General features: G+C 41.9%; 1 protein-coding gene and 1 long non-coding RNA gene across 4 annotated transcripts in view; one reads left to right on the forward strand and one right to left on the reverse strand.

Moving 5' to 3' along the window:
• The first annotated feature begins 510 nt into the window (after window positions 1-510).
• Window positions 511-22,426, forward strand: part of LOC119507264 — a 78,640-nt gene continuing 56,724 nt past the window's right edge. For both annotated transcript variants that reach the window (XR_005211178.1, XR_005211176.1), the window contains exons 1-2: window positions 511-640; window positions 12,209-12,288. This is a non-coding gene — a long non-coding RNA (uncharacterized LOC119507264). The remainder of the gene's footprint in view (window positions 641-12,208; window positions 12,289-22,426) is intronic.
• Window positions 12,312-22,426, reverse strand: part of PDZRN3 (PDZ domain containing ring finger 3) — a 244,172-nt gene continuing 234,057 nt past the window's right edge. For both annotated transcript variants that reach the window (XM_037800394.1, XM_037800405.1), the window contains 5 exons: window positions 19,746-19,844; window positions 18,608-18,670; window positions 17,073-17,174; window positions 15,498-15,614; window positions 12,312-14,806 (listed from right to left, as the gene is read on the reverse strand). In XM_037800394.1, the coding sequence (XP_037656322.1) occupies window positions 13,241-14,806; window positions 15,498-15,614; window positions 17,073-17,174; window positions 18,608-18,670; window positions 19,746-19,844 (1,947 nt within the window). In that variant the 3' untranslated portion in view covers window positions 12,312-13,240. The remainder of the gene's footprint in view (window positions 14,807-15,497; window positions 15,615-17,072; window positions 17,175-18,607; window positions 18,671-19,745; window positions 19,845-22,426) is intronic.

Here is a 22,426-nt window from a genome sequence, read left to right on the forward strand (position 1 = left end):
TTGTCTAAATTCTAATCTTCTGCCATAAGATTAAAATATCATGGCTATCTTAAGGACATCAACAGCACAAGTTTTTTGCCCTTTCTAACACTGAGAAATATCTCTGTTAACATTCTGTAGGTTTTAATTTTTTTTTTTTTAAACAGTAAACAAAATGAAATCAAGGAAATTTTCCATTGGGCATAATTAGAACAGAGCATGCACCTTTTCTCACAGATGAAGGTAAATGAAGAGGGGAAGGCAGGCTGCCTCTCCCATGTGTCCCCCCGTCTGGCTCTCTTTGTTGCCCCAGCTGGAATTGGGTCTTTACGATGTAGTGAGTATCTGCTGTGACTTGGCCTCAACCCCCTTGCCCTGGCTCCAGGTGGCTTGAATCACTGCCGTTGTGTTTGTCACTGTTTACTCTCATTTGCTGCCTTTGTCCACTTTCTTTATGAGGCCATTTTGAATTTGTCTTGGAGCGGTCTTTGTTTATTGTCTCAGAATGATGAGGACTGGGCTAGCTGCAGAAATAATTGTTGAGAGGCAGTGCCACTGCCCGCTACCCTGGTTCTTCAGCTTGCGCGGTGGGTGAAACCCGGGAGCTCCTGTGTCCGAGGTCACTGGCAGTTCCTTCTGATGAGAGAACAAGCCGACCTCTGTAAGTGTAGCCTTGTCTGCATCATGGCCCTGGCTGGTGGTTTCACATGCACAGCCGAACAAGAAAGGCAACTGTGCTCAGAGAGAGGGCAGGCTTTTTAACATAGCTGGTTAAGAGGAGATGTACCCTTGTGTTCCTGGTTTTTAAGGGCAAAATGATAAACCAATACTAAGACTCCGGATCATGAGCCAGAGATGGAATTCCTGAATAGCACAGGACTTGCTAGTTTAGTTGGTCTGAAACATTCTTACGAAGACTCTTTGCATGGTTGGCTCTTTCTCAAACTTGAGGTCTCAGTTTAATATTTGAGAGGTTTTCTCTGATAAGCCAACTTAAATTATGCTGTCAACAAGTCCAGGAACTATCATAAGCACTGGGGAGTACAGTGATGGAAAAAAACTGTCAAGAATCTGTGCCTACGTGCAGTGTTTTTCAAATCTTACCAAGCATCTGAGTCATCTGGAATGCCTGGTGAATCAGATTTGTAGGGACCCCTCTCCTGAGGGGCTGACCCAGTAGGTCTGTGGTGGGGCGCAAGAATTTGCATCTCTAGCAAGATCCCAGGTGATGTGCTGTTGGTCTACGAACCCCACTTTGAGAACCACTGGTCTAGTGGGTAATACTTCAATCCATCCTGTGCTTATTGCTTTATATGATTGTAATTTTTTTCTTTCTTTGTTTTCTCACATTTCTCTTCCAGCTTCCTCCACCAGAATTCTTTGAAGATGGGGGGTGGGGGGTACCTCGTCCTTGTTCCCATTGTATCCCCTGTACTGAGAACAGTGCTGGCACAGAGTAGGTGCTCTAAAAATACCTGGAAGGGTGAAGGCAGGGAGGCAGCCGGGTAGCAAGTAGGGGTCTCTCTTTGCCCTTCCACTCTGTTTGTGCCCTTCTTAAGTCAGCCACTTCTGTTTTCCATAAGTCTTGGCAAGAGGGGCACACAGAACTTAGGCTAGCTTCTCGTCCCCAGGGAAGATCGTAAATGTTAGTCAGACTCTACAGCATGAACAATGCTTTGTATATTCCAAGAGGGTAAGGTTCTGAAGCAGTTGAGTGAGAAAGTGATGAGAGAGAGGGAGGAAGAGAGAAAGACAGGGAAACCATGTATGGTACATATCCACGTATGTGGATTGGGGGCTGCGAGGGAGAGTTTTGCAGGCAGAGACCCTGCAGCACTTAGGCATCTAAGCAATTTTTTTTTTATGAGAGAGCTCATCATTTGGACAGTGCGGAAACCCTTGTTGAGAGGTATCCTCATGCCTAGGGGTGTTCTTTTCATTTTTTTTTTTTTTTTTAAGAGAGTTGTAGGTTTACAGAAAAATCACACATGTATGGTTTCCATATACCACCCTATTATTAACACGTTACATTAATGTGGTATATTTGTTATAATTCATGAAATGATGTTTTTATAATCATACTATTAACTATAGTCCATTGACTTCAATAGGGTTCACTGTTCGTGTTGAATAGTTTGATTTTTAAAACATTTATTCTAGTAATATATATACACCTTAAAATTTTCCCTTTTAACCACCTTCAAATAAGTAATTGAATGCTGCTAATTATGTACACAATGTTGTGCTACCATCATTACCAACCATTACAAAAATTTAGAATCAACCCATGTAGAAACTCTGCAAAATTTAAGCATTAACTCCCCATTCCCTAAGCCCCATCCTCTGTAACCTATATTCTAGATTCTGACTCTAAGTTTGTTTATTCTAATTATATTAGTGAATACATACAATATTTGTCCTTTTGTGCCTGGCTTATTTCATTTAACATGATCGCTTCAAGGTTCATCCATGTTGTCACAGGTATCAGGACTTCATTCCTTTTTATGGCTAATATTCCACTGTATGCATATACCACATTTTATGTATCCATTCATTGTTTGATGTATGCTTGGGTTGCTTCCATCTTTTGGCGATTGTGATTAATGCCGCCATGAACATCGGTGTGCCAATTTTTGTTGAAGTCCCTGCTTTCAAATTTTCTATGTTTATTCTAGAAGTGGGATTTCAGGGTCTTATGGTAATCTACACTTAACTTTCTGAGGAGCTGCCAAACTGTCTTCAGAATAACTGCACTATTTTACATCCCACCAGCAATGAATCAGTGTTCCTATTTTTCCACATCCTCTCAAACACTTTTATTTTCCATTTTCTTAATTAATGACCATTCCAGTGGGGGTGAAGTGGTATCTCATTGTTATTTTGATTGGCATTTCCCTAATAGCTAGTGATGTTGAATATGTCTTGATGGGCTTGTTGGCCATTTGGATATCTTCTTTGAAGAAATGTCTATTCAAGTTTTTAGCCCATTTTTAAAATGGATTGTTTGTCTTTTAATTGTTGAGTTTCAGGATTTCTTTATATATCCAGATATTAAACCCTTATTGGATATGTAGTTTCCAAATATTTTCTCCCATTGAGTATGTTGTCTTTTTGCTTTCATAATAAAGTCCTTTGCACAAAAGTTTTTAATTTGATGGGCCCCATTTATCTTTTTTTTCTTTTATCACTTGTGCTTTGGGTGTAAAGAAACCATTGCCTGACACAGGGTCCTGAAGATTCTCCCCTACATTTTCTTCTAGAAGTGTCATAGTTGTGGTTCTTATATTTAGGTCTATCAGCCATTTTGAGTTGAGTTTTGTATATAGTGTGGGGTAGCGGTCCACATTCATTATTTTGCACATGTACATCCAGTTTTCCCAGCACTGTTTTTTGAAGAGACTGTTCATTCCCCACTGAGTGGACCTGTCACCCTTGTCAAAAATCAGTTGCCCATAAATATGAGGGTTGATTTCTGAGCTCTCAATTTGAGTCCCTTGGTCTATATGTCTGTCCTTATGCCTGTTGCATGCTGTTTTGATTACTGTGGCTTTGTAATAAGTTTTAAGATAGGAAGTGGTATGAGTCCTCCAACTTTGTTCTTATTCAAGATGGCTTTGGTTATTCAGGGCCCATTACCCTGCCATATAAATTGGATGAGTGGCTTTTCCATTTCAGCAAAGAAGGCTCTTGGAATTTTGATTGCAATTGTGTCAAATCTGTAAATCATTTTAGATAGAGCTGATATCTTAACAAGATTTAGTCTTCCAAGCCAGGAACATATGTCTTTCCACTGATTTAGGTCTTCTTTGATTTCTTTTAGCAATGTCATATAGTTTTCTGTGTACAAGTCCTTTACATCCTTAGTTAGATTTATGCCTAGATACTTCATTATTTTACTTGTCATTATAAATGGAATTTTTTCTTGATTTCTTTTTCAGCGTGTTCATCATCAGTAAATAGAAATACTACTGATATTTCATATTAATCCTGTACGCCACCACTTTGCTGAATTCATTAATTAGTTTCAGTAGCAATGTGAATTTTTCAGAATTTTTTTGTATCATAGGAGCATGTCATCTGTGTATAGGGAAAGTTTTACTTCTTCCTTTCTAATTGGATTTCTTTCATGTTTTTCTCTTGCCTAATTGCTGTAGCTGGAACTCCCAGCACAATGTTGAATAGCGGAGGTGACAGTTCACCTCCTTGTCTTGTTCTTTATCTTAGAGGGAAAACTGTCAGTCTCTTAGCGTTGATGATGATGTTAGCTGTAGTTTTTTTCACAGATACCCTTTGTCTTGTTGAGGAAGTTTCCCTCTGTTCCTAGTTTTCTTAGTGTTTTTATTAAAATGCGATGCTGGATGTTGTCAAATGTCTTTTCTGCATCGAGATGAACATGTGGGTTTTTTCCTTTGTTATGTTGCTGTTGTGTATTACATTAATTGACTTTCTTTTGTTGAACCACCCTTGCATACTTGGGATGAATCTCACTTGATCATGATACATATAGTTCTCTTGATAATGCTGTTGGGATTCGGTTGGCTATGATTGGGGGGGGGCAATTTTGCTTCTATAGTCATAAAGGATATGGGTATCTAGTTTTCTTTTCTTGTGGTATCTTCATCTGGATGGGTTATGAGGGTGATGTTGGCCTCATAGAATAAGTTAGGAAGTGTTATCTCTGCTTCAATTTTTTTGGAAGAGTGAGCAGGATAGGTACTAATTCTTCTTGGAATAGTTGGTAAAATTCTCTTGTGAAGCCATATGGCAGTGGGATTTTCTTTGTTTGGAGGTTTTTTGATTACTGATTCAATCTCTTTACTAGTTACTGGTTTGTTGGTATCTTCTATTTCTTTTTGAGTCAGTGTAGGCAGTTTGTGTGTTTCTAGGAAGTTCTCCATTTCATCTAGATTACCCAATTGGTTGGCATACATTTGTTCATAGCATCTCCTTATATTCCTTTTGGTTTTGTGGGGTCAGTGGTAATGTTCCTGTTTCGAGTTCTGATTTTAGTTATTTGTGTCCCCTCTCTTTTTGTCTTTGTCATTCTTGCTAAAGGTTTGTCAGTTATTATTGTTATTTTTAAAGAATCATCTTTTGGTTTTGTTGGTCCTCTCTATTGTTTTTTCCTTCTCTATTTATCTCCACTGTAATCTTTGTTATTTCCTTGTTTCTGCTCACTTTAGATTTTGTTTGTTCTTTTTGTAGATCCTCTAGTTTTGAGATAAGGTTTCTGATTTGAGATATTTCTTCTTTTTAATATAAGCATTTAGAGCTATACATTTCCCTCTCAGCACCGCCTTTGCTGCATCTCATAAGATTTGTTATGTTTTTATTTTCATTTGCCTCAAGATATTTCTTAATTTCACTTATGATTTCTTCTTTGACAGGAGGTTTAAAAGTGCATTGTTTAATTTCCACATATTTGTGAATTTTCCATTTCTTCATTGTTGATTTGTAGCTGCATTCCACTGTGGTCAGAGAAGATACTATATGATTTCAATATTTTTGAATTTATTGAGACTTGTTTTGTGACCTAACCTATGGTCTATCCTGGGGAATGATCCATGTGTACTAGATAAGAATATGTATTCTTGCTGTCTTTATAGCTGTCACCAGGGAATCTGAAGGAATTTCCTAAAAAGCACTTTGGTATTATTTGGCACCATTTGTAATTGATAATTCTTTCAAGAGATACCAGGTGAAACATGGTCCATGCCCTGAGCAGTCTCCAAACCCAGGAGCCATGGGTATAATGTATTTCCTGGACAGCAAAATTAATAAAGACACTCTCAGTGCAGGTCGAGCAGCACCAGCCTCATTTTGCCTTGGATCCATTCTTCCTCATCAGAACCATGCTGGCTTGTGGGAGGGCTGCTGTGAAATCCATGAATCCCCTGTAATTGCAAGGTGAATGTGACACATAAGTTCATTTTTTGGTTGAGAGTGTCCATAGCTCTCCACAATGCTCAGAACAATCTATAGCTCCAAGAAGCCAAAAGGAATTTGGTTTGAGAATCAGAAGACGTGAGAGTTTTTTGAACTGGGAGGTTAAGCCAACATTTACCACATCTTAGCTTAAGATAGGACTTTGATTTTACAAATCCTCTGAATTATAGGTAAGATTTTGTGCATCAATTAATTGTGTTGAAGAGAGTGTCTGTGGGTTTCCCTGGAGCCTTAAAGGAGTCTCTGGGTCAAAAATAAATAAAAATGAAGTATCTTGCTGTAATGTGAATTACTGTCACATTTCATTGGTGCTCCCACTGCAGACATCTCCCAAAGTATTAGTTGGAGAGGCGTGTGCCCTAGTTTGGCCTGTGGCTAGTCTATGAATGTACTAATTGAGTTTAGAAGTGGACATATCAGACTTTGAGGGCTTCACTATTCATTTACTCATTGAGCTATTGAAGGTTTTTAAAAATCCATTCAATATTTGGTCTCGTTCCTAAATGTAAAAATATGTACAAATGTCTATGTGTTTTGGAAGAAGGAATAATCTCCAAGCCTGGTTTACAAATTGCACTTGTTCACAGGGAAAAGAAGATCATGATACCTTGGGTAGATGTTAAAGAATTGACCTCAGTAGGAAAATAGAAACAGGTCTCACTCCTGTAAAATGGCTGGGTCAGAAAGAGCCAGAGGATTCACAAGTATATATGAAAATCAGTTAAAAAAAAAAAAAAAAGGGCCTCCCCCAAAAAATACCATTGAAAATACTGGTGACTTGGAATCATAAGAATCATGCTCTAAAGGTGACAAAGTCTCATAAATGTTGTTGCTAAGGCCCCGTTTAAATCAGCAACTTCTGAAGTCACAGTTATAGTGAAGGTAGTCCTTAGAAACTCATTTACCCACGAAAACCCAATACCCATTATCTGTAAGACTCTGCTCTGAAACCAGACTGGCAGGTTTTGTTTGTTTGTTTGTTTGTTCTGTGTAACTGTTAAGCATTTGCAAAACCCATGCTCTATGTGTTTAGCCTCATGCCTCTCAGAAAATGGAAAATTAGGCATTTATTTAGTCCCTCTGTGCTGTCTGTGCTTCCAGTTCACTGGCACTGGAAAACTTTTTTATGGAAGCATCTGTTTAGTGCCTTTGGTACTTTGTAACCTCTGCTTCTGATCCTTTGGAGATCATTTATGGAAGGAAGATCTGATTGGGTGGCAGCAGGGCTTGGAAAGTTGCCTTTGGATATGGAGCCACCCACATGAGTTTACACAGCAGGGCATAATTCTGGAGAGGTTTTTCTGGGGAGAGGGTAATCCTAGATGCTATGTGGCCCCAAACCTACTTAAATTACCTTCTTCATTAGACATTCAATGGGTCCGGTCTCCTCAGATCCGGTACTCTGGTGGAGGGGTGGGAGATGTCATAAGAACTGGTAGAAAAGGCTTTAGCTGCTAAGGAAGGAAAGAGGAAACCCTGTCATATGAAGCCCCTGGTCTGTGGATGAGGGGAAAGTGGAGTCCCAAATGGGGAATGTGCTCTCTCCAGTGGTCCACTTGACTGACTTTGCAGAAATGAGTTGACTAAGCCTGTTGGTCACCCACAGTGGCATAGAAATGGGAAGCAACATGATGATAAACTGCTTTATACCTGAGCAGGAAAAAGGCTGGGCACACAATGGTAAGGATAGGCTATTCAGACATTACGTATCTGATAAAATGTACGCGCATCTCCCAGGGTGAAAATCCATGAGGCCCGTCATGGAAGCATTATTCTTCACCACTGTGATTTCATGGGTCAGAAATGCCAGAGTACTTTTGCACTTTAGCCATGTATCAGCTGTTTCACTTTCAGCAAGTTGCTTCTCTAACCTTGTTTCCTTTTGCAGAAGGATAAGCCTGCCCACCTCATAGGGCTATTTAGGGTTGAGCAAATCAACATGTACGTCAGTTAGTATGGTATCTGGTACATATTAGGTACTCAATGAATGTTGGCCATTGGCCATACTGAAGGAGTGTTTAAGGCCAAGTGGACATTTTGGCTCCTTCCTACCTTTCTAATATTATACATGCCATTCTCTCCTCCCTTGCTTTCTGATCTCAAGCCACTGGCCTTTTTTTTTTTTTAATTTTTCAAATAAGTTATGTTTCCCACCTCAGGACCTTTGCATATGCTGCTTCCTCCACCTGGAACATAACCACCGTCTTTGTTCAACCATAACTTTCTGGGAGGAAACCCTCCCTGAACATCCTTCTATATAAGCCCCCTACCCCCAAATTGTTCACAGTTTCTGATTATTAATTGTATCTGCTGTTTAACTCAACATATGCAAAGTATTATTTCAACATGCATGAAATATTTTCTTTTCCACTCGACTATAAGCTCCACAAGAACTCACATTGCCCTAAGCAGAGTGTCCACATAATAAATACTGGCTGACCCAAGTCCATGCTGGCTTCTGACATAGCGTCCTAGAGCACAAAGCTGGTCATGATATCTCAGAGTTGCAACTGCTAAATGAAACCAATAAGGTTTTGGGGTGGTAACTAAGGAGGAAGACTGAATGCACAATTTGATTTAATCCTAATATAATTTTGAGAGACTGCAATGGGGTTTAGGGAGTTTCATTTGGCTTTTGAGGATTTTGGCAAGACTCACTTAAATTGGCTAAGCAAGTTTAACTCTGGAATAGACCCATTAAAGTAAGGGTCATTAATTCCCCATTTTTCATTTTAAAAAGATGCCGAGTGCACCGAGGTCAGCACTCTGCCTTTGAAAAGCAAAAGCATGTTACAGACAAATCACATGCCTCCGTGGGCTGTGCCCTTTCAGGATTAGTTGCAACTGGAAGCTAAAGAAAACTGGATCGTTTGAGCAGAACAACCCATCCGAATGAAACCCAAAGAACTACACTTTGTTTTTTAACTGCCTTAGGGAACTCACATTTAATGAAAATGGAAGACTGCAGCATTTGCCATGGGAATTCTTGCATCTTATCTTGGTTTTAGTGATTTCTTTTTAATCAGTTCCACAGAAATCCTAAAATGCTGAAAACAACTGGGAAACAGAAGTACAAGTGGGACTTGCACATGCTTATGGCAGAACTGTATTTGCTTGTTTGGTTTTGGGAAAATTTTCTAACCAGTAACCTGTAACCTACTTCTGAAGGCTATGGGTAGATAATTATTTGGTTAATTTTCATCCTTCAATTTATAATCCTAAATAGTTCTCCAACTAGTATTCTCTAAGCGATGAGTAATCCTACATCATCATATTTGTGATTCTTGGTATTTGTGATTCTCTCTTGTTCTCATTAAAAGATGAAAAGCTTACTTTGTGTGCACAATTCCTATATTTTTGTGTTGTCATGTGTGCTTGCCAGAAGAGTTAGAATATTCTTCATTGTAGAGCTCAGAGGGAGCTGAGTGACGTGCCTCTCACACTGAAGCAATTTTTTTTTACTGTAATCATGACCATGTTCTACATATTAACAGAACTTGAACATACTTTGAAATACTTCTTGAGAAATAGATGGAGGCATAGTGGTGATAGTGGTGTGAGCTAAAGGGTTTGGCATCAGGCAGATGTGAATTCAAATTGCATCTTTGTACTCATCCGGGCAAGATTCTTAATCTGAGGCTAAAATGTTGATAATACCATTTGCCCTACAGAACTACCTCCAGGATGTATTGAGATGATGGAGTGTTCAGCACATAAATACCTGATAGTGTCCGTATCAGTGCTGTCCAATAGAGATATAATGCGAGCCACATATGCAATGTGAAATTTTTTAGTAGCCACATTCAAAATAAAAAAGGTAAAATTAATTGTATCTGTTCTTTTAACTCAACATATGCAAAGTATTATTTCAACATGCATAAAATTGAGGTATTTTATATCTAAAAAACTACTAAGTCTTTGAAAGCCAGCATGTCTTTTATATTCATAGTAAATGTCCATTTGGACTATTCATATTTTAAGCGTTTAATAGTCACATATGGCAAGTGGCCACTGAATTGGACAGTATGCTTCTAGATGATCAAGAAATTCTCACCTCTTTCCCTTTGTATTTAAGAAACAGTTTAAACTTCAGTCATCCAGCTGCCATAATGTGGAGGTGGTGGACTAGTTGCTTTGGCGATTCAGGAATCTGCATTCATAGCTCCCAAATTTACGTAGCTTTGAGAAAAACAACCATTTGCCCAATGCCTAGAAAAGTATAGGTGCTAGTGGTCTGTTGAATTTTAGCTGCCTCCAAGAATATGGTTCTAATAAGAAAAAATGTATTTCTTGATATTAAAAGAAGACATTCAAATCAAATAGTGCTATAAGAAGCAAATGAGAAAAGAGTTAGAAAAATAAATCCCGAGCTATCAAATTCAGGTGGTCTAAAATAGGGTTCATGTACTTTTAGAGGGAAGCTACAAATGGTCTTTGAGGACATGTAAAGCCCTGCAATGTATTTATGTGTTACTGTGTGGACATTTTTCTGTGGAGAGAATCTGTAACTTCCATCAGATTCTTATATGGGACCAGGGGTGGTAGACAGGCCCATTGGTTGCAGTGGACTTTCTGTTCTTAGGGGACTCGGGCTTTCATAGCAGATAGTAGAGTGGCTGTAAATTCTCTTGCCATCATTACCTGGGAAAATCCCGTAACTAGACCCCTGGATCAGAAATTCTTACATCATGAGGCACTTGGGAGCTCAGCTTCATTGAAGAAATGGAGGATTTGTGTCTCCTGGCGTATGCTCAGTCCAAGGCATCCATCCGCTGGTGAAATGCTTTTACTTTGTGGTTGAGGGTGCAGTTGAATGCACCTAAGTTAACTGTGCACTGGAGAGTTCTCTCTCCTCAGTATGTGGTACAAGAATTGTGGGACAAGGTGTTGGGTTCCTAATTCTCATCTCAGTGTGGTTTTTAATGAGCTGTTTTCTTGCCTCCTTGAGTCTCTGGCTCACTGGGAAAGTGATGATTTCTAGGGTCACTTCCAATTCCCTATAGGCGTTGATTTAGTAAAGCAGATTTGGGAAACCTCATATTATGTTGCAAGTCATAGCCAAGTATGTCTAAATGATGAGGTGACTGCAATAAGTTGGCATAGAAGGCTCTGGAACTGGATTTGAATGTATATTTTTGTTTTCCCTTTTCTCTTTTGTAAGTGGCAAAGGCTGGCCTCCACCTGGGGACACATGTAGCGTCCTGCACAGGAAACCTCCTGGTTGATTCTGACAAAGCTTGACTGTTTAGGTTATGGCTCTTTGTTCCTGAAGCCACATGTGCCTGTCTGGTGCAAGGGAAGGAAAGCTTTTTCCCCACAGGAATTCATATGCTTATGTATGCCTTGCAGCAATTTATAATTCATCTGAGCAGTGTTTGCTGTCTGTGAAATATTACCTAGGAAGAAGGCAGGGTGTGTGGTCAGGGTGCTGGAGATGTGGAGTTTCTCCTGGGAGCCGAGGATCTGATTCTGTTAGAAGTGGAACTTGCCTAGTATTGGAAAACCATGGCCCTAACAGTCCACCTTTTGCAAAATCTTCATTTTGGAGGGTTTATTAGGATAATGTAGCAGATGTAATTATTTTAGCAATCCCTGGTTCTGGAAGAGGTAATGAACACACATCTTAATAGTGAAGACTAAGTAGTTCAGTGTCTCATTTTCATTAAGTTGTTTTATTCCAAGAGTGACTACTAATTAGTTTTGAGGCTCTGGCCCCAAAGGAGGTTTTTGGTTGGAATAAGGTCTGTGGGAGAACTCTAGCTGAGATGCCAAAACACCTGGTCATGTCCATGAAAATCTCTGGCAAGAACAGTGAATAAACCAGATGTCTGGCATCGTAGCAAATGAAAATGACATCTTTACTAATCGTATTTTTTGTTTGTACTTTTTCAGTAGTTAATACAGGAGCAATTGGTTTAAACACTATTATCAGGGGCTAATTTGTAGCAAATTCATTATTTAGGGTCTTGGGGGTGGTTGTCTGAAAGATATCTGTTTGAAGCCCACCCACCATGGTGAACCCTGCTAGTCTTTGAAAATACTGCCTTAGTCACAGATATGCATCTTAGAAAGTTGGGCCTCCTCACTCACAGTTATTAGTAATTACTGGCAGGCAGTAAAGGCTGCAATAAACCAGAGAGATTCCATTGTAAACATGACCCCGATTGATAAACTTGCTCATAGCTATCTGGTTTGTAAGGTGTGGGGCCAGGGTGAGGCTTTCTGCAAGACCGGCAGTCACAGTGCAGCTTATGAAATGACTTGGATTCCTTATTCTTCCCAGGTTTTACATATGACATCAGGTTCCAGGCAGAATGAAGATGTCAGGTGGTCTGAACGACTCAAGTCCTTCCAAGGCAGCAGGTAATACAACCAAGGAAAAAATAAACATTGCAAAAGGCTTTTATTTTTATAGGCACCACTGCAAAATGAGGAATCACTTCAAAACATATCAAATAGAAAATAATTTATTTTAACTTCATCTTACTTAATGTTCTTAACTAATCATGATTCTGTGAGCTCACTTGTAAAAGTCCGTACCTTCAAGTCTACAAAGCAAAGGGTTTACTACAATTCGCACTTAAAATTCCACACACCGTCTCCATCGACAACTTTCCTGTACATGCAAATTCTTCCAACAGGCTGGGCTGCAATATTTTGCAAACATGCTTTAACCTTCTGTAAAGCTGTACGATATTCTGCTTTCTGTAGAACCTTTACACTCTCTTGGGAGCCTTAACCAGAAAAATGCTTTAATATATATCCCAATTCTAAACACTGCTAGTCTGGTTATGTGTATTAAATCATTAACCAGAGTTTGGTGGTTTTGATTTGAAACCCTGACCTAAATAATATACCAACAGTCATGCGTATGAAATACACTCAGTAAAGCAACAGTATAAAATAGGATTCCATTAAAAATACATATTGGCAGTTGTATTTGTGTTTTAGACAGAAAAAAAGCATCTTTAACTTTTTCATATGAATATAGTTTAAACAACTTGTGAAAGTATGCTTGGTAAAAGATTTTTTTCTTTTGAAATTTATGTAAAAGATAACAGTAAAAAGTACAATTGCTATTTGGAAAAAAAAAAAAGCTATCTGTTAATATTGCCTTCCAAGATAGATAGTAAGGGTGGTTTTTCTCCAGTTGAAATAGAGCTGTGACACCCAGAGTTGCAGAGTTTGCAAACATTGACTATAAACAGGAGGACCGTATATATCTTATATACAAAAACTTGCCGCATTGAACGAGGCAGGAATTTCTACCCCAATGGTAGTGTTCTTTTTATGTACAAAATGCCAAAGTGAAAAATCACACAGTCGTCACTGATAAGAAGGAATTGTATACTCTAGTGCCATCTGGCGATTTGGTGCCGTGGGTTAGGAGTTCTTGGATGGTCATCCAATTATCAAAGATCTTTTTATTCCTCCTCTTCATCATCTTTTTGTGGCTGAGTTCGATGATGTTCACCTCCCGCCTGTCATCGGCCCCTTGCTGCTCTTTCAGGCAATCCAGCCTGCTCTGCATCATGAACTCGCGCCTCCGCCGCTGCTCCTTGGCCCGCACCAGGTGCTGCTTGCGCTCTTCCTTGCTCCAGTACCGCCCCATCTTCATCTCACTGATGGCGTCGTCGTCCGTGGTCATGCCGCTCCGCTCCTCCCGGATCTTGAGGGCGCGCTCCCGCAGCAGCCGGTCCCTCACGGGCCGCTTGGTGATGTAGCGCGTGCCGTCGCTCCGGATCTTCACCTTCCACTCCATTCTCGGCTCTGCCTGGTTGGCCGCGGTCAGGTCCTTGCACATGCTCACCAGGCTCATCTGGCTCTGTGCGTACTCCACCGCCGACTTCTGCTGGATCAGCTGCATGTAGCTCTGGTAGTGCTGGGCATGGGCCGGGATGTGGGCATGCTTGTAGGGAGAGTGGGGGTAGGGGGAGAGGTAGGAGCTGCCCAGCTTCTGACTTGGGGTAGGACTCCCGCTCCCATCGCTGGGTTTCTTCTCCTTGCCCTCGAGGGAGGGGCCGAGGTCAAGCTCTTTCAGAGAAGGGCTATAGGTGGGGGTGGCCACTTCAGGATCCTCCGTGATGGAAAGCAGATGCCTTGAGGATGCACCGTAAGCTTCTGGGGGGCCCAAGGCCCCCTCGCTGCCCTGAGAGCTCACGCCCTCAGTGACCCTCCTCAAGGAGTTGTCAGGAGAGATTTCCAAGGTGAGGGGGGTGCTCCGGCAGCTCTCCCCTGTATTGTAGGCACTGGAGCTATCCTTGTCAGATTTCTCAGGCAACTCAGTGATGTCCGAGAGCTCGTGCCTGCGGACGTCGATGCTGGTATTGTAGTTCCGGAAGCCGCTGTTGTGCAGCATCCAGGACTCCCGGTACTGCTCCTTGAGCTGCTGCATCTTGTGGGCCCGCACGATGCTCAAGCACTCCAGCTCAATGTTGCGCAGCTCCTCGTTGAGCAGCTCCAGCTCCTTATCCACGCTGTTGGGGTCACTCTTGCTCACATCCAGGGCGCTGCTGGGGTAGTACAGGCTGTAAGGACTGGCACTCTTCACCTGGCACTTGAGCTCCAGGAGCTCCCGGAAGCGCTCGCACTCATCCATGGGGATGCCCAGGTAGTCTGCGTCGGTGCAGTCAGCAGAGATGAAGGACTCGTTGCTGAAGGGCAGGTCGCCGCTGCCCAGGGTGTCCTGGCTGCACGTCAGCTTCCTCTGCCCTGCCAGCGGGTTGGAGGATGCTGTGGGCTCGTCACCGTTGTTCTCCTGCTCCGAGCTCTCGTCGTTGCGGGTGCTTTCGTCAGTGCGGCCCACCCCGCTGTCCTTCTCGTGCTGGTTGGACAGGATGGTGGCTGTGTCTGTGGTGCCACCATCTTCCTCATGCTTCTTCTATGTAACAGAAAACCACATGGCAACTGGTCAAGGGGGACAGCAGCCTGGGAGAGGTTACAAAGAGGACAGGGATTTCTGCAAAGGGCATGGTCTACCTGCCTAGGCTGAGGAGCAACATAAGGTATTAGGACTAGGACCAGGAAGGGCCCAGGACTTGGCCTAATGTTCTAAGTACTTGGAAAACTAATCCTGGACAACCCCAGTAAAAGGAGGATTAATAATTACCTTACCTCAGTGAGCCACTGTAAGTATTAAGCAAACCAGAATGTGGGAAGCAGGCAGCAAAAAGGGGCCTTACCCAGCACCTGAGGCACTCAATAAATGGAGTCTTGTGGCTCTGAGGATAGTAGCAGCATAGTAGGCAGATACAGGGCACAGGGCTTTACCGAGCACCGCTTAAAGGGAGGGAACTGCTTTAACAGTTAAACTACTTTAAATTCAAGTAATTTCAAGAACATGACTGTATTTTCACTGAGCTGTGTTTATGCTAGCACAGCTTTACCTTGGCCTGACTGCTTGGCTTTCAGGGCAGGAGCAGCACAAATTTTATTCATGCTCAAATAGAGAAGCACTTGGTGGTTTTATTCCAGGTGGGTGGGTTTCTGCCTTCAGCATCACAGAGGGAGATAGAGGCTACAAGACTTTGCTACAGCTTGGAAGGGGGGGGGGGGGGTGGCTGGGACGTTACCTGCTGCAGCATGCTTGCCGTGAACTGCATGGCCTGGTGGTGCTGCTCCTCAAGCATGTCCATGTGCAAGTCATCCAGAAAGTCATTTCTGTCATCATCCATCCAGCCTTCATCCAGCTGGGGGAGAAGCAGAAGTCAATGCATGCCTCAAAAAAGGTGCCTTTTGCTTTCTTTTTTTAAAGAAAAGACATTATGTGGGGGAAATATATTTCTAGGGCTTCTCTCCAGAAGTCATCAAAATGCCATCTGACCTATTGTTTTCCTAGACATCAGAAAATTGGTCCATTGTCACATTATAGAGCACTCAGACCCCACACTAAGTCTTGGAAACTCTCCAGTGTCTATGGTGTTTTCTGCAGGGTGAAGCTCTTCTATCCACTGAACTACTTGCAGTGAAGTGGGCCTCCTGCTTGCCAGCCTACACACAAGTTTAATAGGCCCAAAGGGAAACCACTGTTAGCATGAAAAGAGCTCTTTCTGACCAAAAACCCTAGGGCTACTAATGAACTATTTGCCTTGGGTGAGGTATATCACTTATCAGGTCCTTATGTTTATCGACAAAAAACAGACTAGTTCATGGGTCAGCAAATTATAACTTGGGTCAACAACCTATAGTCTGTTGGCCAAATCAGCTTGGTGTATGTCTTTGTTTAAAAAAAAAACAAACTCCAGTGTTTTATTGAAATACATCTGTGCCCATTCATTTATTTACTGCCACTGACTGCTGCACTGTACTGGCAGTTTAGCAGTTGTGACAAAGACTGCATGCCCCATGAAGTGCAAAAATAGAAAAGTTTGCTGACCTCTGGCCTACATAATAGCTAAAGTCCCCTTCTAGCTCATGATGCATCTGTGATGACTCAGACACTATGCTGCTGCATGTCAACTATTTTTCTATGCTGCTTATAGAGATCAACTCCTGATGCTCTGTTGCAGCAGTTCTAAGAAGATCAAGAATATCAATCAGCACAACTTCATGAATAACCACCCCCCACCCCACACACACAGAAGGAGTTATTACAACACAGTGGTTTTCTGAACTGTACTATCATCCACCACCTGGATCTCTCTGGGTAACTTATGAACCTCTGTGAACTTCAGTCTCCTGGTGAGGTTAAAGCAATCTCCACAGAGTCTGGTGCATATTATTACATATAAGCAATCAGTGTTTCATTTTTCAAAGAACAATGTCTATTATCCCATACTCTGCTATTGGAAATAAGAGCCACACTGACCCAGGATGGGTAGAGAGAGTTTGTCAAGCCGTGGGAAGGAAAACATCTTCATGGTTACAACCCCTGGCTATCTTTTCCATTCCATTGTATTTCCTTCCCTTTTCCTTTCTTACAATCCTACATCAATGAACCTGCTGGGCCCACAATATAAAGGCCAGTGTGTATATCTGCACTATCCTAAATCGTTTCAGCCTAAACTGTATTCTGAGTCTCAGCCAGTTAGATGACCTTTCCAGGGTGGAGGGTGCATTCGAACTGAAGTTCATGGCTCAGGGCCAGGGACTTGGGGTTTTGATTTCAGAAATACAGAACCAGCTTCATCTTCATGAAGTGGACTCACCTGGAGTTCAGGCCGTGCAATAAGCAAGGAAAAGTTCTTGTTTTCTTCACTTGTTAGAAGAGCCAGGGCCTCCTCTCGATTTTGTACCTCTATCCCATTTATCTTTAGAAACAAACAAACAAAAGGTGGGTTGGACAATAGCATAATTAGACTGTGCAAGTCATTCTACATTGTCTCCAGCCTGTGTTTCTGTCACTCATGCACAGCTAGAACATATGACGTCCAGGGGGTTTGAAAAGAATGCTGATTTTTGGACAGAAGGGTCTTGTTTCCGCGACTGTTGCTTCACTGGCCTATGAGAGCCTGGGTTTGGTGTGTGCAGTGACTAGCATAGAGGCTGTGTGAACCCAGTGGCCGGGACTCCAGAGAAGTCATGGTGGTGTGGAGAAGGAACAGCCAGGCAACTCGGGCAGACGTAATGCTGAGCAGGGGTGTGAGTGGAATACACTGAAGCAGGGTTGGATAACACAGGAGAAAAGGAACAGTGGTTCTGGTGTGAATATTATGGAAGGTGAAGTGAAGGCAGAGAAGGGAATGAAATTATACATGTTGTTTTATGGCTCCAATTATGTACATGTCTTCAGGGAATACAGAGGACCCAGTAGAAGAGTGACCGTCTCACTGTTATACCTGAAAACACTCTTGCAGAATTTTTGTGTCCCTTCCTGTACAAGTCTTGGTGCCAGGGGACAGGCTTCCTCCATGGGAGGCACCAATGGTCCCACTGAAGTGGAAGGAGAGCTTCCCACCTGGCCACTGTTGCTCCTTATGCCACTGAACCAGAAGGCAGTAAAAGGCGTGACTCTCCTATTGGAGTCAAGGATCAGGATTACCAAGGAGACACAGGCTTGCTGCTACATGCGGACAGCAAAGACAATGTAGTCTGGGGTCACTCCATCAGGGAAAGAACCCCTAGCGGTTTCAGTTCTGTTTGAGGGCAGAGAAATTGAGAAATAGAAGAGGCAGAAAGCTAAGGCTTGTGGGACTCGGAATCAAACAGAGCAGAACCTGAAATTGTTGGCCTTCTGTTGACCAGAAGGAGCAACAGGGCTTGAAAGGTGAGGAAACTACCCTTGGAAGTGATTCTATATGATGATCAATGTCAAGTCATTGAATTTAAAAGATTGCTGGATCACCTTTGCTACATTTACCAAGTATGTTTACCATGTATGTTCCTCTCCTAGGGGCGAGACCAAACTTGAAACACTTGGTCCAAAACTAATCCCTCAGAGAAATCTAAATGAGAATTATTCTGGTTCAGAAGTTGCAAACATTTAGCCTACTGATTTATTGTCTTTATCCAAACAGAAGTCAAGAAGATTAGGGATTCTGTTCAATTGGCTGGGGCACCTGCCCTCTTTAGATGTTTGCCTTCGTCCTCATGGCAACCTGTCGCTTCTCATACCCCAGAGCTTTCTTCAATGCCCATCTGACTTTGGGATCCCTTTTCTTTAACTCTTCTGCATTTTCAACCCTATAGTCTGTTCTTTAGTGACAGGCATATGAGTAGGACGCTGGTCAGAGGTGGAGCCTACCTGGATAATGCGGTCTCCCTCTCGAATGCGCCCATCTTTGGCAGCAATGCTGTTAGGGTCAATCTGAAACACAAGGGGACATCTCAGCACTAATCCAGACATGTGTGACACTAAACAGCAGCAGTTTTCAAACACTCTTTATGAAATAGTCATGTGCATCACTGTGCTTAAATTTTGCACAGAAATAAGTAAGTCTTAGTGTTGTGCAAGGAGAGAAAAACATAGATTGATTTGTTTCCAAGCTCTTTCCAGGCAAGCATCAGGGTCACCCTGCAAGGCACTGGGGGATGAAGGAACACAGCTGAGTTTTGTTGCATCTGCAGTAATTAAAAGCAAATCAATGCTGTAAAACAGGTTTAAAGGGTACCCTTCATTATGCTGACTATCATCCAAAGCTTGATTATTTTATACAAAATACTTATATGACGTTTGGGGAAATAACTTTAAGAATGAAATATAATTGAGTCAAATGGGATTGCATATGGGAGGGTCATTCCCAAATGCATTAACTGTGGCTCAACCTAAGAGTAATGAACAAAGTACATCCAAAGGAATAATTATGAAGTCTAGTAGACACATCTCTCCATTCACCCCTAAGAGACAACACATTCTCTTCTTGGAAAAATAGGGTTTCTCTGCTTGGAAGGATGGGCACACATAGCAAAGTATCCATATTGAAATTGGCAATGTCTTCTTTAGGAAGATCAAAACAGTTTCCACCTATGTACCTGAAGTTGCATTTAGCTTGTATGAATTCAACTATACATACGCAACAAAAAGAAGAAAGAAGAGGGAAAGAAATACGTTAAGGAGTGTAAGTGATGCCATCCACCATTCCACTCAATGAACATAAGATGGGAAATGGAAATCTGCAGTACCCTCAGAGATGAACACAGAAAACCATCGGGATGTGTCCGTTTTTATGGCTGATTTGCAGACTTCTCAAGGGTAATTCTGCCTGATCTGTGCTGACTTGAGTGCTTAACCCTCATGTAAGATGTAACTCCATGGAGTGTGATGAAGAGAACAAAGTAATTTGTGTCTTTCCAAAGCCTTCCAGATGAGGGAGAATTAAGAATGGTTAACATATTAAAGGGCAACAAAAGTATCCTTTTGATACTGATACGACAGCTCGTACCTCACTTATATAAATGCCAATGTCATCTTCATCGTCCGTCCGGTAGCACACTGTCAGGCCCAGCTTGTCCTGGCTGTTCATTCTGTAGAGGTCTACTTCCTGGACAAAGAAAGGGTGCCCAGCAGGCAGTGAGAACTCAGAGAATGTCAAGGGCTTGAAAAATATTTTGTTTAAATGATGAACTGGATTTCTTTGCATTCAACTGTGTAGAGCCGGATAACTTACTAAACAAAAAGTGATTATGGACAGGGGATCAATGCCCAGGGCATTTCTGACCTTTCAGTCAATATGAAGTCATTTTCAAAATAGTTATTTTATTGATCTCCCACAAGAAAAATTACCCATATTTCATTCAGCATCAAGACTTTGGGGGTAGGGCTTTTTAAAATGCATTCCTTCAGGCTCTCCCACAAACAAGAGTATTTCCACACCCAAAACCATCCAGGTGTTTCAGAACAAATGTTTCCAATATGTTTGGTTAGGTTATTTCATGTTGCATTCCCTTCAAATGCACAGTGATAGAACTTGCAAACGACTGACACGTAAATTGATCCAAGAAAGGAGAGTAAGGTGGTGGTGTGCAATTAATGCTTTCCACAACAGCCGTGATATTTATAGTCAAGAAATTAGTTTCAGCTTCTATTACTGCAAATTAAATAAGATAAAAGAGCAAAGGGAGCCCTAATGCAGGATGCATGAATTCAGGGGCCATTCTCTTATTTGCTGATTAGTCTGCACTTCAGAATTAGGTTAGAACTTTGACAACTGTTGGAGTCTTGGGAGGAAGTTCTGGGGTTCTCTAAAAGTGTTGACAGGCCAAGTCACCCTTTCCACCCATGCCTATCTGAGTTCTCTGTCAGATCACTGAGTCTGGTTTGTATAGAGTTATCTGCTCATCAACTGGAAGGATGGAAGGGATCTGAGACTGAATTCTCATGCCACTGTCTCTGGGGCCATTTCCAACTGCCTCTCTTGAGGTTCTTCTTGGGCTCTTAGTGAAATGTAGGGTAGCCAACACCATGTGGCACATTCTAGGCAGGAGAAGAGCAGGTGCAGAGGCCCTGGGTACTGAATGGGCTCATCAGTGTAAGGACCAAGAAGGCCAGAGTGCCAAAGAATTCCACACAGTGAATATGGTGTGTGGTGGTGGTGGTGGTGGTGGTGGTGGTGTGTTGTGTGTATGGCCAGGTGGTATGTGAAGATTTCGGATTTCATTTCAGCATTATGGCAAGTTATTGAAAGGTTTTCATTGCGGACTGCCATGATCTGATTTACTATTTTCAGTGGTCTGTGTGGCTGATGTGTGGAACATAATATGGTAGTGAAGATCACAGATTGTGAAGACAGGTGCCCGTGTGCTCTGAGCCCAACTGACCTCTCTAGCAACATGATTATGGGGTTGTTACTAAAGCATGGACTCTGTTTCCTCACTAGCCCCCTCGGGTAGGATGTGGTCTCACTGTGATGATGCTTGCAGAAATCTTAACACAGTACCTGGCCCAGGAAGACATAGAGGAAAAGGTAGTAATTAGGTGCAGTTATGGTTATTTGCCTGAAGTCATAAGAAACTGCTGACAGCAAAACAGGTTTATTTTACATGCCCCCTCCATAAGATTTCTTCATTTTATTTTCTGAACATTGCTATGTTAATCCAATGACTTCCTAATTATGGTGTCAGCAATATGGCAGATTTTCATAGGTGGGACCCCATTAATTTCTGATAATTTAGTTGAGTTAGATGGGAATTTTCTTTCCTCATTTTATGAGAAACATTACTAAGCAAAGTAATAAAAGTGACAAGTTTTAGGGTCATATTTAAACATGAGGGACAAACTCTTTGCAAATACTCCTGAATCACCTGATTTGCCTACCACTCTCTTATGTTTCAAACATACCTCAAGAACAGCTCTTTTGGGTTACATTTCATTTCAGAATGGGTAAAAGGAAAGACTTTAGCCTGAAATCAATGAAATTTTGCTGTCTCTTGAACTGTTGATGTCCAGCTGGGGCAACCCATGGCCTGAGCAAAACAGGCCTGCAGATCTTTGGTACACAGCAGTCTGTGTCTTAGGCAGCTAATGTTTAACCTATTGTCTTTCTAAGCCACTAAAGAGAAAAAGGGTAAATTGACCTTAAAATGTAACTTTATGGGCAGCAGGCAGGAAGTGAGAGGCTCTTAGTCTCACAAAAAGAGCAAAATATAATTGTTCAAGTGTTATTCTAGTCCTTCCTGCACCACCCCCCAGGTCAAAGTGACCTGTTCCCACATCTCTGGTCCCCCCACCCTTAGGAAGGCCTTTGTCTTAAGCCCTTATAAAAGGCTTTCTGTCCTCTTTGCATCTCTCTGACATCTTCCCTGCGAATGCAACGCCTGCCTGGCCTGAGAGAGCCATCATGATCTCTTCATGACTTCTCACCCTGTAAGTAAGCCCTGAATAAAAGTTCATGTATCAGAAAATGCTCATTGTCTTCTTTGGCCTTTGCACTGGCATGGCCCTCATGGGCTGCAAGAGCAGCCCAAATGAGAAAAGACAAATGAGAGAGAAAAATATTGTGATATGACTCCTTTTTCTGAATGACTGGCCCCCAAGGTGAATGTCTCTTAAAAAAGGACAGAAGCCATTCTAGGTCCACTGACCTTTATACCCATGCTACTCAAAGCGAGCATCATGGTGGTTAAA

This window comes from Choloepus didactylus, chromosome 1, assembly GCF_015220235.1.
Source record: "Choloepus didactylus isolate mChoDid1 chromosome 1, mChoDid1.pri, whole genome shotgun sequence".
NCBI classification, from domain to species: domain Eukaryota; kingdom Metazoa; phylum Chordata; class Mammalia; order Pilosa; family Megalonychidae; genus Choloepus; species Choloepus didactylus.